Below are 11,353 nucleotides of genomic sequence, written 5' to 3'. Positions count from 1 at the left end.
AAGTGAAGAGAGCAGGATTACTGAAAGATGTATCCAGCATGGCCACACTGGGAAGAGTAACAACTCAAGCGATCAGTGACACCCTGCCAGGCCAACATCTGGGGTCCTGACTTGAGTTAGAGAGCGAAGGTATGCACTAAGTCGTCAGGGGCAAGCTGTGCTGTACCCATCAACAGACTCGTCATTTTGGCTTTGTCTCCTCCAAAGTGGTAGGACATCTCTCTCCAGGAGACAAGCTCCCCTCTCTCCCATGGGCTGGCATCCAGATTCAGCCTTTCCCTTTTCCCAGCAAGAGACTCGGGGAAATTCTAATTCCTTTGGGGACTACTGTTTCAACAACTTGATAGCCAAAAGCAGAGACACAAGTGTCTCTCTTTAGAGATCTTCCCTCCTGCCAAGATGATTGAAGGAAAAAAATCTACTCACCTCATAAAGAGAAGATCAGGCAGACAGAAGGAGAAATTATTTCCATGTCCAGCTTGGTGAACTCAAATTAACTGGGCTTCCTTATAAGAGCACGGGACTACATCATTGACGTCTCAACCCCCAAATAACCGCCCAGCTCTTATATGCTCTCACCCCTGCACTAACACCACCTTAGGGGCAGGATGATGTGCAGCTCAGGCAGAGGGTGTAGTGACTGCAATCAAGGGAGGGTATCCTGACCCTTCCCATTCCTACAGGGATACAGCAATAGTCTCATTACCATTACCTTCTAACCGGCAGTGGGTATTGTTCTGCTTATTCTGTCATTATGGCTGCCACCCAGTGTCTTCTCTAAGTCCTCATGGCAGTTCAGGTTCTTGGTAACAGACACACGAAGCAAATAGTTACACTATCCACTGGGCGATGTTTTTATTCACTGCCTTGACTGTTGAAGGACACGGAGACAATGAAGACTGCAGAAAAGACCCTGCAGCTACAGCCCACGGCCTCTAACAGGTCTAGCTAAAATGGAAAGCATTTGTTCCTGCAAACTGAGTCAAAGGACTATCCCATCTGTACTGAGCCTGCCTGCCCTGCTCCCACTGCACCCTCATTTGGGGGGACGACAATCATACACACCGAGGGGGAAAAAATATAGTTCTCTATTAACTTCAACTTTGAAAAACAAATCTATTTCAGACATGTAATTCAGGGCATGAAGTCTTCCCACCCTGATGCCCAGCCTTTCCTTTCCCTCCTCTGCCTTGGTCTGCTCCTAGTAGCGGCAAAGATCCACCAACTCTCCTGCTGGGCTGCTTTGTGAACAAACATTTGGTCTCTCAATCACATGATTTTTTTTTTATTTTGATGATTTACTTTTTTTATACTAATTTTAAATTATCCAAATAACTTCATACTCAAAACCTTGCCACTGTTATTTCACAGATATGAACTCAGGTCACATGAATTAAGATCATAATGTAGGAGCTTGAATTAAACTGCAAAATACAAGAAATGCTGGCAATAAATAAAATATCTTTATTATGATTATTTAATAGTTAAAATCTGCATGTTTCCTTAGATAAAGTAGTTTATAACAGGATAAAAAATTACAAAAGGCAAGCTCTTAATGATTCATTTGAATTAACTATAAAATCAAAATACTGCTAGTAATTTAATATCTTCTAAAGTAACACAAAATATATTCAATATGTAATACAAACCTCAATAATCCAAATCTCCTAATAAGCAATTATTTACAAACTCTGAACTGAGAGAAAACAGTTTAGCCAGACAAAGAAATGAAATGATGTTCTTAGTAACTTCATCCTAAGCAATCTAAGCTTTTGAGTAGAAATACTCTTCCAATACAATGTTAATTATATTAACCTTAATTTACATTTAGTTGGTGTGAATTTACCCATCCTAAATACCTCTGTGCCTGGAAAACACAGCTTTTAAAAGCGCTTAAGATATCTAAGACAGTTTAACAATTCAGTCTGGCATCCCAAAACCACTACCTTAAAGGTACAGAATTTAACTAAGGGTACAGAATTTAACCATATCCCTATTTTTGTTTAACTTTTCCTGTCTAAACTGTATGGTTTTAGTCAGTTGTCCATATGCCAATGTCATAGACTAGTAAGCAAAGCAAGCAACATTACTTTTTTTTAAATAACATCTTTAATTAAAGTTTTTGCAAGGTAAAATATTAAACTTAAAATAGGTCTTAGTACATCAAAATACTAAGCTCTTTAATTGTATTCCAAGATGGTCTTTAAAACCTAACAACCCATATCACAGAAGAGCAACCTTGATCTGCAAGTGTACAGAATGAATTTTACAAACATAATAAATATATTTACGCCCTTACACATAACAGTATGTACAACAGCAGTCGACAATAGTAGCTCCAAAAAGCTAGGGATTAACCCTCCCCTCCCCGATGCATACCAGCCTGATTTAAGGAAGCTTGGCTGAAGGAGTAATTGTTGATTCAATGTTGTTTTGTTCTCTCCTCAAAAGGGAAGCTTTTGTTCCTCAAAATAAGCAAAAAAAAAAAAGAAAAAGAAAAGAAAAGAAAAGAAAAGAAAGAAAGTAAGAAAGAAAGAAAAAAGATGCATTCTTCCTTAAATCATGCATGCAGGAAAGATGACAAAGAAAAGACAGAGGCAGGTTTCCAGGGGGAAGACTACAAACCAGGATCATTTCCATAGGGATAACAGATCAAAGTCCAAGCCTAACGGTAAACACATGAGAAAACACAACAAAACAACCATTTTTAAAACAAAAAATCAGTATCTGCTACAGCTGATTCAAACAGGTAGGCAGGAAACACAAAATGAAAATGTACAAAGATCAATAAAATAGCACATTGCACAAAAGCTCAGTTCAAGATGAAGTAATCTGAGAATTTAAGAACTTTCTCAAGTGGAAGAAAACGCTGTTATAAGGGGGTTGCTAAGAGGAGATATGTCTGTTTTCTTATACAAGGAATACTTACCCTCTAATATGGTGACATTATTGCTATAAGATAATAAAAAAAATATTCTCAGAGGGAGACAACTCTGCATTCGTCCAGACAAGCCACCAAAAGAAAACTCCTAGATTTTCAATACAAGAAAGAAAGCCTCTATATAAAAACTAGTATATTTTACACTGTTTTCTAAAGCCAGACTCTGTTAGGTTTGTCCAAACACATTTCAATCACTGTCCATGCGTGACTTAAAGGCAACAGTGTAAATGTGATGCGGAGTCAACAGAAATGTGCACACTTCAAACATAAACGCCCAACATCAAGATCCCCTCCTATCACATTTGCCTGCACAGACCGCGCGTGACAAAGCTGTCACTCTAAGACATCGCACGTGCTCTCGGGCATTCCCGTGGTCTGAGAGTACAAATGACACAGGCAAGAGTTCAGACACCGGAAGGCACACATCTCCACTTCCGTCATTCTGTGTAAATTTACCTTAGCACTACTGGTATGATGTTATGCAAAAGGTGCCATCACTACTGATACAAATCTAAACAGATCATCTTCTGAAAACACCCTACTTCAGGATTCCCAAGTCTCAACTATATCCACTTTTTGGATAAACATGCTACTTAAAATTCTGCAAGTGGGATCCCCTTGCCTTTCCAAAGGAATGACATTTTAATAGAACCTAATGACATGATCTGTTAAATGTAATGGCAAAACATGATTAAGAATTCAAAGCAAGTGACATTTACATAGCAAAAGCTAGTGTAATTAAAAAAACACAACACGCTACTTGATTTTAAAAGGAACACACTATAACAGCGTATAAGAGCACAACCTGGTGTGCAGGGTTGTTTGAACCAGCTTTCAGAATTTTTCACATATAAAAGCATTTATCCAGGAGGCCACCATTAATAGGCAATACAATAGGTGTAGATACAAATGGTTACTTCCTGCTTCAAAACAACCCTATGTGTCACTCTGAAAGAAGTGGTTGTTCATGTTTGAAAAAACAAGCCTGTGTACAATGCTAACCTTCAATATGTTTGACTACACAGAGAGCCCAGGGTCATGTGCTGAGTTTCAGTAGCAGAACAGCTACTGGGGAGCCCGAGTTTCACTGAAGCAACACTGCTCACTGCCATAGGTAGTTCCTCACTGTTCACTGAATAAACACAAATCTTCTACAAACTATACCGAGGGACAACTGAGAACAGAACTCATGGGATTTTACTCCCTCTGTACTCCAAGTGTTAAAATTAAACAGAACTGCATGTGCTTTGAGAACAGAGAAGAAAGAAAGTTTCCCCAAAAGGCTGTATTAATAACAGAACAAGAAACTGTATTACCAGTTATGGGATAAAGCAAAATCTAACTACTATCATGTTAAGACACCACCACTGATACCGAATTCCACAACATAAACTGGTTCAGTGGGGTGCTAAGTGGGGAAGGGGAATCAATTGCATTAAGAAATTTAAAAATATGTGCTTTAAAGAAGCACTATATATATATATATATATATAACTCACAGTTTTTCTTTTGTAATATATTTAGTTCATCTGTTACTTCTGGAACTACATAAAGTCAAATTAAAGGAAGACAAAATTGGAAGACAAAAGAACCAACAGGCAAGGTAACTTGAATCAAATGTTGTTAGTCACTAGGAGAGAAGGTGAGTGAGCATTCCTGCAGTTCCCAGGAAGCTGACCCACTGCAGCGCCACACCGTTGAGAGCCCCTTACAGGAACGAACCAGAGCTACACATTCTCATCACATACAGCGAAGATCTAGAGTTTTTAATATACAAGTCAAATCTCTATACTTTCTTTCCAATGTGCAAACTGGAGCCCAAGTCTAGATCATCAATGGCCTGGAAGGGCTACCCAATGAAAGAGAGGTAAATTTGTATTTAGTGGCCCACCTCCCTTTACCCCCTCCACCCCCAAGCATTCCCCTCAAATTACAAAGTGTTTTAAAAAATTTGTTCAATTAAAATAATTTCTAAAATTCTTTACTAGGAAACACAAGAAACTTTTATAATTACTAAATTGTTTAATAAAAATCCAGTCCTCACCACCTGCCCTTATGCTTCTTAGATCGATGTACAGAATGCCATCTCAGTGTTACATAAAGACTAAATGAACAGCTAAGCACACACTGTAGCCCAACAAGAAAAACCTTCACATATCGGGTGTACTGTACAATTTCAGCTCGGTGGTACCTTTGTGAATAAACATATTCCTGAGGAGCCAATTTGGGGTCTCTTAAAGTATGTGACTGAGTACAGTTTTTCTATATGGAAATCAAGCTGTCACTTTAATTCTACTCAACACAGGTAAGACCCAAGTCTTTAAGTTACATTTAACAAGTATGAAAACCTAATTAAAACAAGCCTCCATTCCTGGGTCGACTTTGTTTCCAAACCATGACCACTGATCCTTTCTTTAAATCTAAAGTAGATGTTTCAGACAGCAGGGAAGCAAGAGGTATGTATTACTGAGGGAGAGTAACAAGTAAAAATGTTTAAGACCTATTATGAGTTTTAAATCTTCTTACACAGTGAATTAAAATTCAACACCATAATTCTTGCCCTTCTGTAAAAAGTTCACACGCAATTTGTACCAAATATAACCACATACAATAAGCAGTTTCAGTTCAATCTATCAAAAGGGAAATTTCTTCAGATCATTCCAACAAGTATCTTCTGACTGAGCCAAACTTGGAGAAAGTAATATAAACAAAGCTTTACATGCTAATTACCAATGGCAGGTTCCTGTATTTAAAATCGACAGTTACAGTTTCCTACACAACCCCTCCCCCCGCCCAACAACCCCAGGTGCTACAGCTCCATGGCTTGCCGGTTAGTAGTGTCTATGTTGTCAAGGTCTAGCTGTGTTCCAGTAGCTTGGCGTCTACTGCGCTGTTCTGACATGCAGAAGTGAAGTTTGGTTGATATATGTCCCAAGTTTCAAACCGTCCATTTTAACTTTTAAAGTTTCTTTTGTCTTACTTATAAAAGGAAAGAAGCAACTCTTCACCACTCTGCATCTCCAATTGCTTTGGAAAATATATAATCTCTTCCATTAAGATTCATAATGCCATCCTTGAGATGAAATTTCCATTTATTTTTACTTCTGTGTATCTAAACAAAAATTGAGAATGCAAAAGATGTAAGATGTTGATGTAAACACAACAACAACAAACCCAACAAGTTTGTCTCGTATAATTACTCTATTTGGAAATTGATATCTTAATGCTTAGTAAAAAACCTGTAGATTTAAAATTTTCTTTAATTCATTAATAGCTCTCAGTAACTTGTATTCACTAAAATAGTTACAAGCTATCTGCAAGCAATACAACTGGGGCCTTCTTTCCTTTGGTAAAATAAGCTTAGTGTTCTCAAAACCTAGCATGGACCTTTCAGCATAACGCAGAAATGATCAGTAGATAAGATATTTCTGAGCTCTCAATTCTAAAATCCTATGACCTATACTCTTAGCACAGACACCCTCTGGCATATTTAGGATAAATTGCTGTTCAATGTCTACCTGACTATAAGTAGAAGTTTATCTGGACTTTACCCTGTTCTCAAATCTGTTTCTTCTACCTTTCACTTACTGATCCTAGCGCTGCCTTTTGATATAAAAATCATGTTTTATGCATTTCACTTTCAATGTTTCTGCTCTAGATTCAAACTTTTGTTAAAATAAAACAGATAGCAATAATGTTAGAAGGAAGAGACTCTCACATTCAGAAATAAGTTCAGAAATTCAAAGGTGAGTTATGTTGAATAATAAATGGTATTTCTATTTACACAAAAGTATAATGTAAAACTTTTAAAAGTATTCCTTTCCTGGCCTTAAGTCCTTCATGAACACACTAAAAGTCAACAGAAAGGCCTTTTTAATGTCCAGTGAAAATTTATTTAAGTGAAATGAGCTATAAACAGGTTGAAATGTCACACTAGATACTGTTTTCTCCATGTCCCAACGGTCCTTCAATTACCTAAACCTGTCATCCTGCTAGCATTTCAACTAAGACATGCTTGTCTGGCAATACAGACTGCATTACTCCTTCTGTGCTTGTCTTAGAATAGACTCACTACTGAAATACAAAGCTTAGGCTTCAAAACAAAATTCCTAAAGCTCAGGTTGTCCCAGATTACATTTATCCTCATTTTAACTAACCACAGACTAACTCACCTTTACAGTCTGTCAGAGCTCTGACTATACTTTTCATCTTTCTGATTCTTGAAATACAGCTCTGAAAACTATGAAATTGTTTCACTAAGCTACATAACCAACCCAAGTCTCTATTAGTTTAAAACATGAGCATATCTGTGAGCAAGAAAAACCAACTTTAATAACATTTAAAACACTATATAGCTTATCAAGGAGAATACTCTCTTACAATAGGAAAATACTTCGAGAGATATTCTGTAAGCAAGTTCTCATCTGGTAATTTGCTATCATGAAATTATGTACTGGGTATTTGGCTACAAGCAGGTCCCTTAGGACTTCCTGCTGTTCTAACCTCATATACCTTTTTCTACAGATAAAAAAAAAATTCCATTTGCAGTACTGTTTGTAATCAAGGTTGTACAATGCATAAAAGTATATACTATCAGAATATCAATAATGTGTCTGACTTTATGTATGTAACTGGCATGCAACTGGCCTTTTACTAAGTAAGATCCATTACACTGGCATTCTTTCTATAGATCTGTTTCATGTAAGCACTACTTATATTCATTATAAAAATTTAAGATTTCTTTCATCTAAAAGATACAAATAATCCATGTTCATTCATTACCACAATCCTAGTCCCTAAGTACTTACTCCCTGCTACTCAATAAACATTTCTTTAAAAAAAAAAAACACACACACACGGTTACAAAGAAAAACTAATGTAATATGTGAAAGTGTTATAAACTTCATGATAGACAAAAGAGCATATTGCTTAATGACTTACTTAACAAACCTCAACAAAAAATCTAATACGATGGTTCTCAATCTGTGGGTTGCAACCCCTTTGGGAATCAAATGATCCTTTCACAGTAGTTGCCTAAGATCATTTAGAAAACATGATATTTAAGCAATCTCTTAAAGCTCATCTGTTTGTTGGGCTTTGGTACTTCTTATTTTTCTGCTCTTCTTAGTAATAAAATATCAATTAGGTCTTTCCAGACTCAAGGGTGCTGAAGTGTGTGAAGGTAAAATTTTCTTTTGAGTTTGTGTCATTGAAAGACAAGTGGCTGTTTACAGCTGATGTAGAATGAAAATAAAAACAATCATCTTGGGGCTGGAGAGGGGCTCGGCGGTGAAGACACTGGTTTCGCTTCCAGAGGACCCAGGTTCCATTCCCTGCACCCACATGGTGGCTCACAACTGTCTTAACTCCAGTTCCAGGGAACCAGACACCCTCACATTCGGGCAAAACACCAATCTGCATTAACCAAAAATAATTTTTTTTTTGTAAAAAGAAAGAAAAATGATCATCTCTCACCATTTTACTCACTACTTACTTTTTAAAGGTAACACTAAAGAGTTCATTTAGAGTTCAGATCATCTCTGAAACAATCACAATGCTTTTTTACACTGTCTATAAAAGTGAAGAAAGCCAGCTGCACAGGGTAGCACGCACCTCTAATCCCAAGTTGAGGCAGGAATACAACTGACTATGAAGTCACCCTGACTAGCCACCTACATTGTTCCAGGTCATCCTTGATTGTTAATATACTTGATCTCAGAGGTAAAACATAAAATTAAAATATAGACAGTCATCGTCTCCCTAAACCTTTCTGTAAGATTGAGAAGATGGTTTAGAGGAGAAACAACAAAAATGTCCATAACTGAAAATGAAGTCCGTACCTTATCATATTGGCACACAACAACATTTTCTGTGTCAAACAGTTCCTGTCCTTCCTCGTCACTTACGTCATCTTCACTGTTGAGGGGCTCCTGCAAATAAAAGGAGAATTTACACATAGATCTCATGGATTGCTATAGTGTTTCCCATAACATATAGTAAGAAAAAGCATGACCTTGACGCTCTTTGAGTGTTATCAGATGTGTCTGCACACACTGAATGTAGTGCTGTCAATACAGGTTTGTCGAGGTTATTTCAGCAAGAAATTCAGTAAAAGTTAAGCTATAGCACTCATAAAAATCAAAAGGGATTAAAATATTTTTTTTTCGGGGCTAGAGAGATGGTTCATTTGTTAAGAGCACTGTCTGCTCATGCATAAGACCTGGGCTCAATTTCCAGCACCTACATGGCAGCTCACAACCATTTCTAAATCTAATTCTGGGGACCAAATGCCCTCTTCTGGACTCCCTAGGTACCAGGCACTCATGTGGTGACCAGACATACATGCAGGCAAAACAGCCATACACATAAAGTAATTTTTAAAATTTTCTTTATGCTTGCCAGATGGTGGTGGTACACACCTTGAATCCAAGCACTTAGAAGGCAGAACCAGGTGGATCTCTTTGAGTTCGAGGCCAGCCTGGTATACAGAGAGGGTTCCAGGGCAGGTTCCAAACCTATAGAGAAACCCTGTCTCGAAAAATCCAATAATAATAATAATAATAATAATAATAATTCTTTATAATTACAGAAGACAAATTCTCACCAATAAACTTTTAGGTACCTAGAAATAAACCTGAGGAAATATGAAGGTTGTGTTGTGAGGTCAAAACAAAGCAAGCCAATAGTAACATCAGAGAAGCAGAAGAATACAGTAAGTTTGTAGGGTGGTCTTAGGACTATATGAAAGACCAAATCAGTACTGTTTGTCATTCTGAAGACATTATGTTGGAGATATAATAAATAAGATTTAAATTACTCTTAAATGCAGAGAATGAAATATCTCAGGGCCAAAAAGAAAGGGATAAAATAAGGTTGAACTTCATTTGTGGTATAAGACAAAAGCATTAACTCAGCTTTCTAATAAATAAGGAAGAAAAAGACAAGGCAAAACAGAGGTAGAAAGGAAAATAAGCAAGAATGATAAAAACCTAGGTGTATTAGGTGTATGCCACTCAAACATAGGTGTGTATAGATATTTAAATAAAAATATCTACGCTAAGTGGGGGGAAATGATAAAACTTTAACCCTTTCAGTTGCGCCACAGGCATTCCTAATGGAATCATGACTGCTCCGTGGCTGCAGAGCACTTCATGAACCACACCCAGAAACTACCACTCTACAGTCTCTCCTGTCTCCCGGCAACCACCCATCTGTGTCTGACTTCATGAACTTGCCTATCCTGGAAACATACATAGAACAATACAAATTGTGGGTTTTGTACTGTGCTTTCAGGTTGTCAGTGTACTCAGTTCTTCATGCTTCTTTACAGCTAAATGCTATTTTGTTGTATGGCTATGACACGTTTTATTTGCCATTCAGAAGATACTAACAGACACCCAGATGCTTTTTCTGTCTGAATAGTCAAGGGGTACTGCCATGAGCGCTCATGTACACCTGATTGTAATTCTTCCCTACATGTACTTGCAAGTGAAATTTGGCAAATCCTCACCAACACACACACCACACACACACACACACACACACACACACACAATTACTTTTAAAATTATACCATCCTGGGCTGGAGAGATGGCTCTAGCAATTAAGAATACTGGCTGCTTTTCCAGAAGACCTGAATTCAATTCCAGCACCCACATGGCAGCTCACAACCATCTATAACTTCAGTTTCAGGGGTCTGATGCCCCCTTCTCTGGCCTCTGTAGATACTGCATGCATGAGTTACATGGGAACATATGCAGGCCACCCCTAACTGTGGTTTAGAATTGCATTTCCCTAATGACATGATAATGTCATCTCAACCTTTCATTCAGGTCATTGGCAGAACTGAATTGCTTAAAGCTTTAAGAACAAGACCTTACTTTAGTAAGGGTTCTCATGAGCTGAGGGATAGACAGGTCAATGGCAGAGCAAAGTAACGAGCTGTAATAATACCCACAGAGGCTGCAAATGGTGGCCCATACCTTTACTCCCAGCACTTGGGAAGCAGAGGCAGGCAGATCTTGGTGAGCTATAGACTGGCCTGGTTTATGTACTGAGTTCCAGGACAGTCAGAGCTACATAGTGAGACTCTATCTTAAATTAAAAAAAAAAAAAAGACAACAACAAAAATCCCACCAAACCCCAAATTTAGCCAGGCATGGACAGTCGTGCACAACTTTAATCCTAACGTTTAGGAGACATAGAGTTCCAAGCTGGCCAGGGCTACATAAGACCCTGTCTCAAAAACAACAATAAATTAATAACGACAAAAACAAATACATAAGAGATTCGCATGACCTTTAAAACAAAAAAGTCCAATTTCTTTCATAAAGGTTACTATTAACATGAGAACCAGTGAGAAGCTTATGAGATAGAAAAGAAGTTACAGAAGCACTTGTGCACATTGATGCA

General features: G+C 37.7%; 1 protein-coding gene across 2 annotated transcripts in view; it reads right to left on the bottom strand.

Annotated features, from left to right (window-relative positions):
- Nucleotides 1-1,441: 1,441 nt before the first annotated feature.
- Nucleotides 1,442-11,353, bottom strand: part of Gtf2a1 (general transcription factor IIA subunit 1) — a 33,602-nt gene continuing 23,690 nt past the window's right edge. For both annotated transcript variants that reach the window (XM_085697797.2, XM_048449359.3), the window contains exons 8-9: nucleotides 8,782-8,871; nucleotides 1,442-6,053 (exon numbers count right to left, since the gene is read on the bottom strand). In XM_085697797.2, coding sequence (XP_085553923.1) covers nucleotides 5,946-6,053; nucleotides 8,782-8,871 — 198 coding nt within the window. In that variant the 3' untranslated portion in view covers nucleotides 1,442-5,945. The remainder of the gene's footprint in view (nucleotides 6,054-8,781; nucleotides 8,872-11,353) is intronic.

The sequence above is a fragment of the Myodes glareolus genome, chromosome 11 (genome assembly GCF_982192425.1).
Source record: "Myodes glareolus chromosome 11, mMyoGla1.1, whole genome shotgun sequence".
Classification (NCBI taxonomy): Eukaryota; Metazoa; Chordata; class Mammalia; order Rodentia; family Cricetidae; genus Myodes; species Myodes glareolus.
This window is presented reverse-complemented; position numbering and strand designations above follow the sequence as displayed.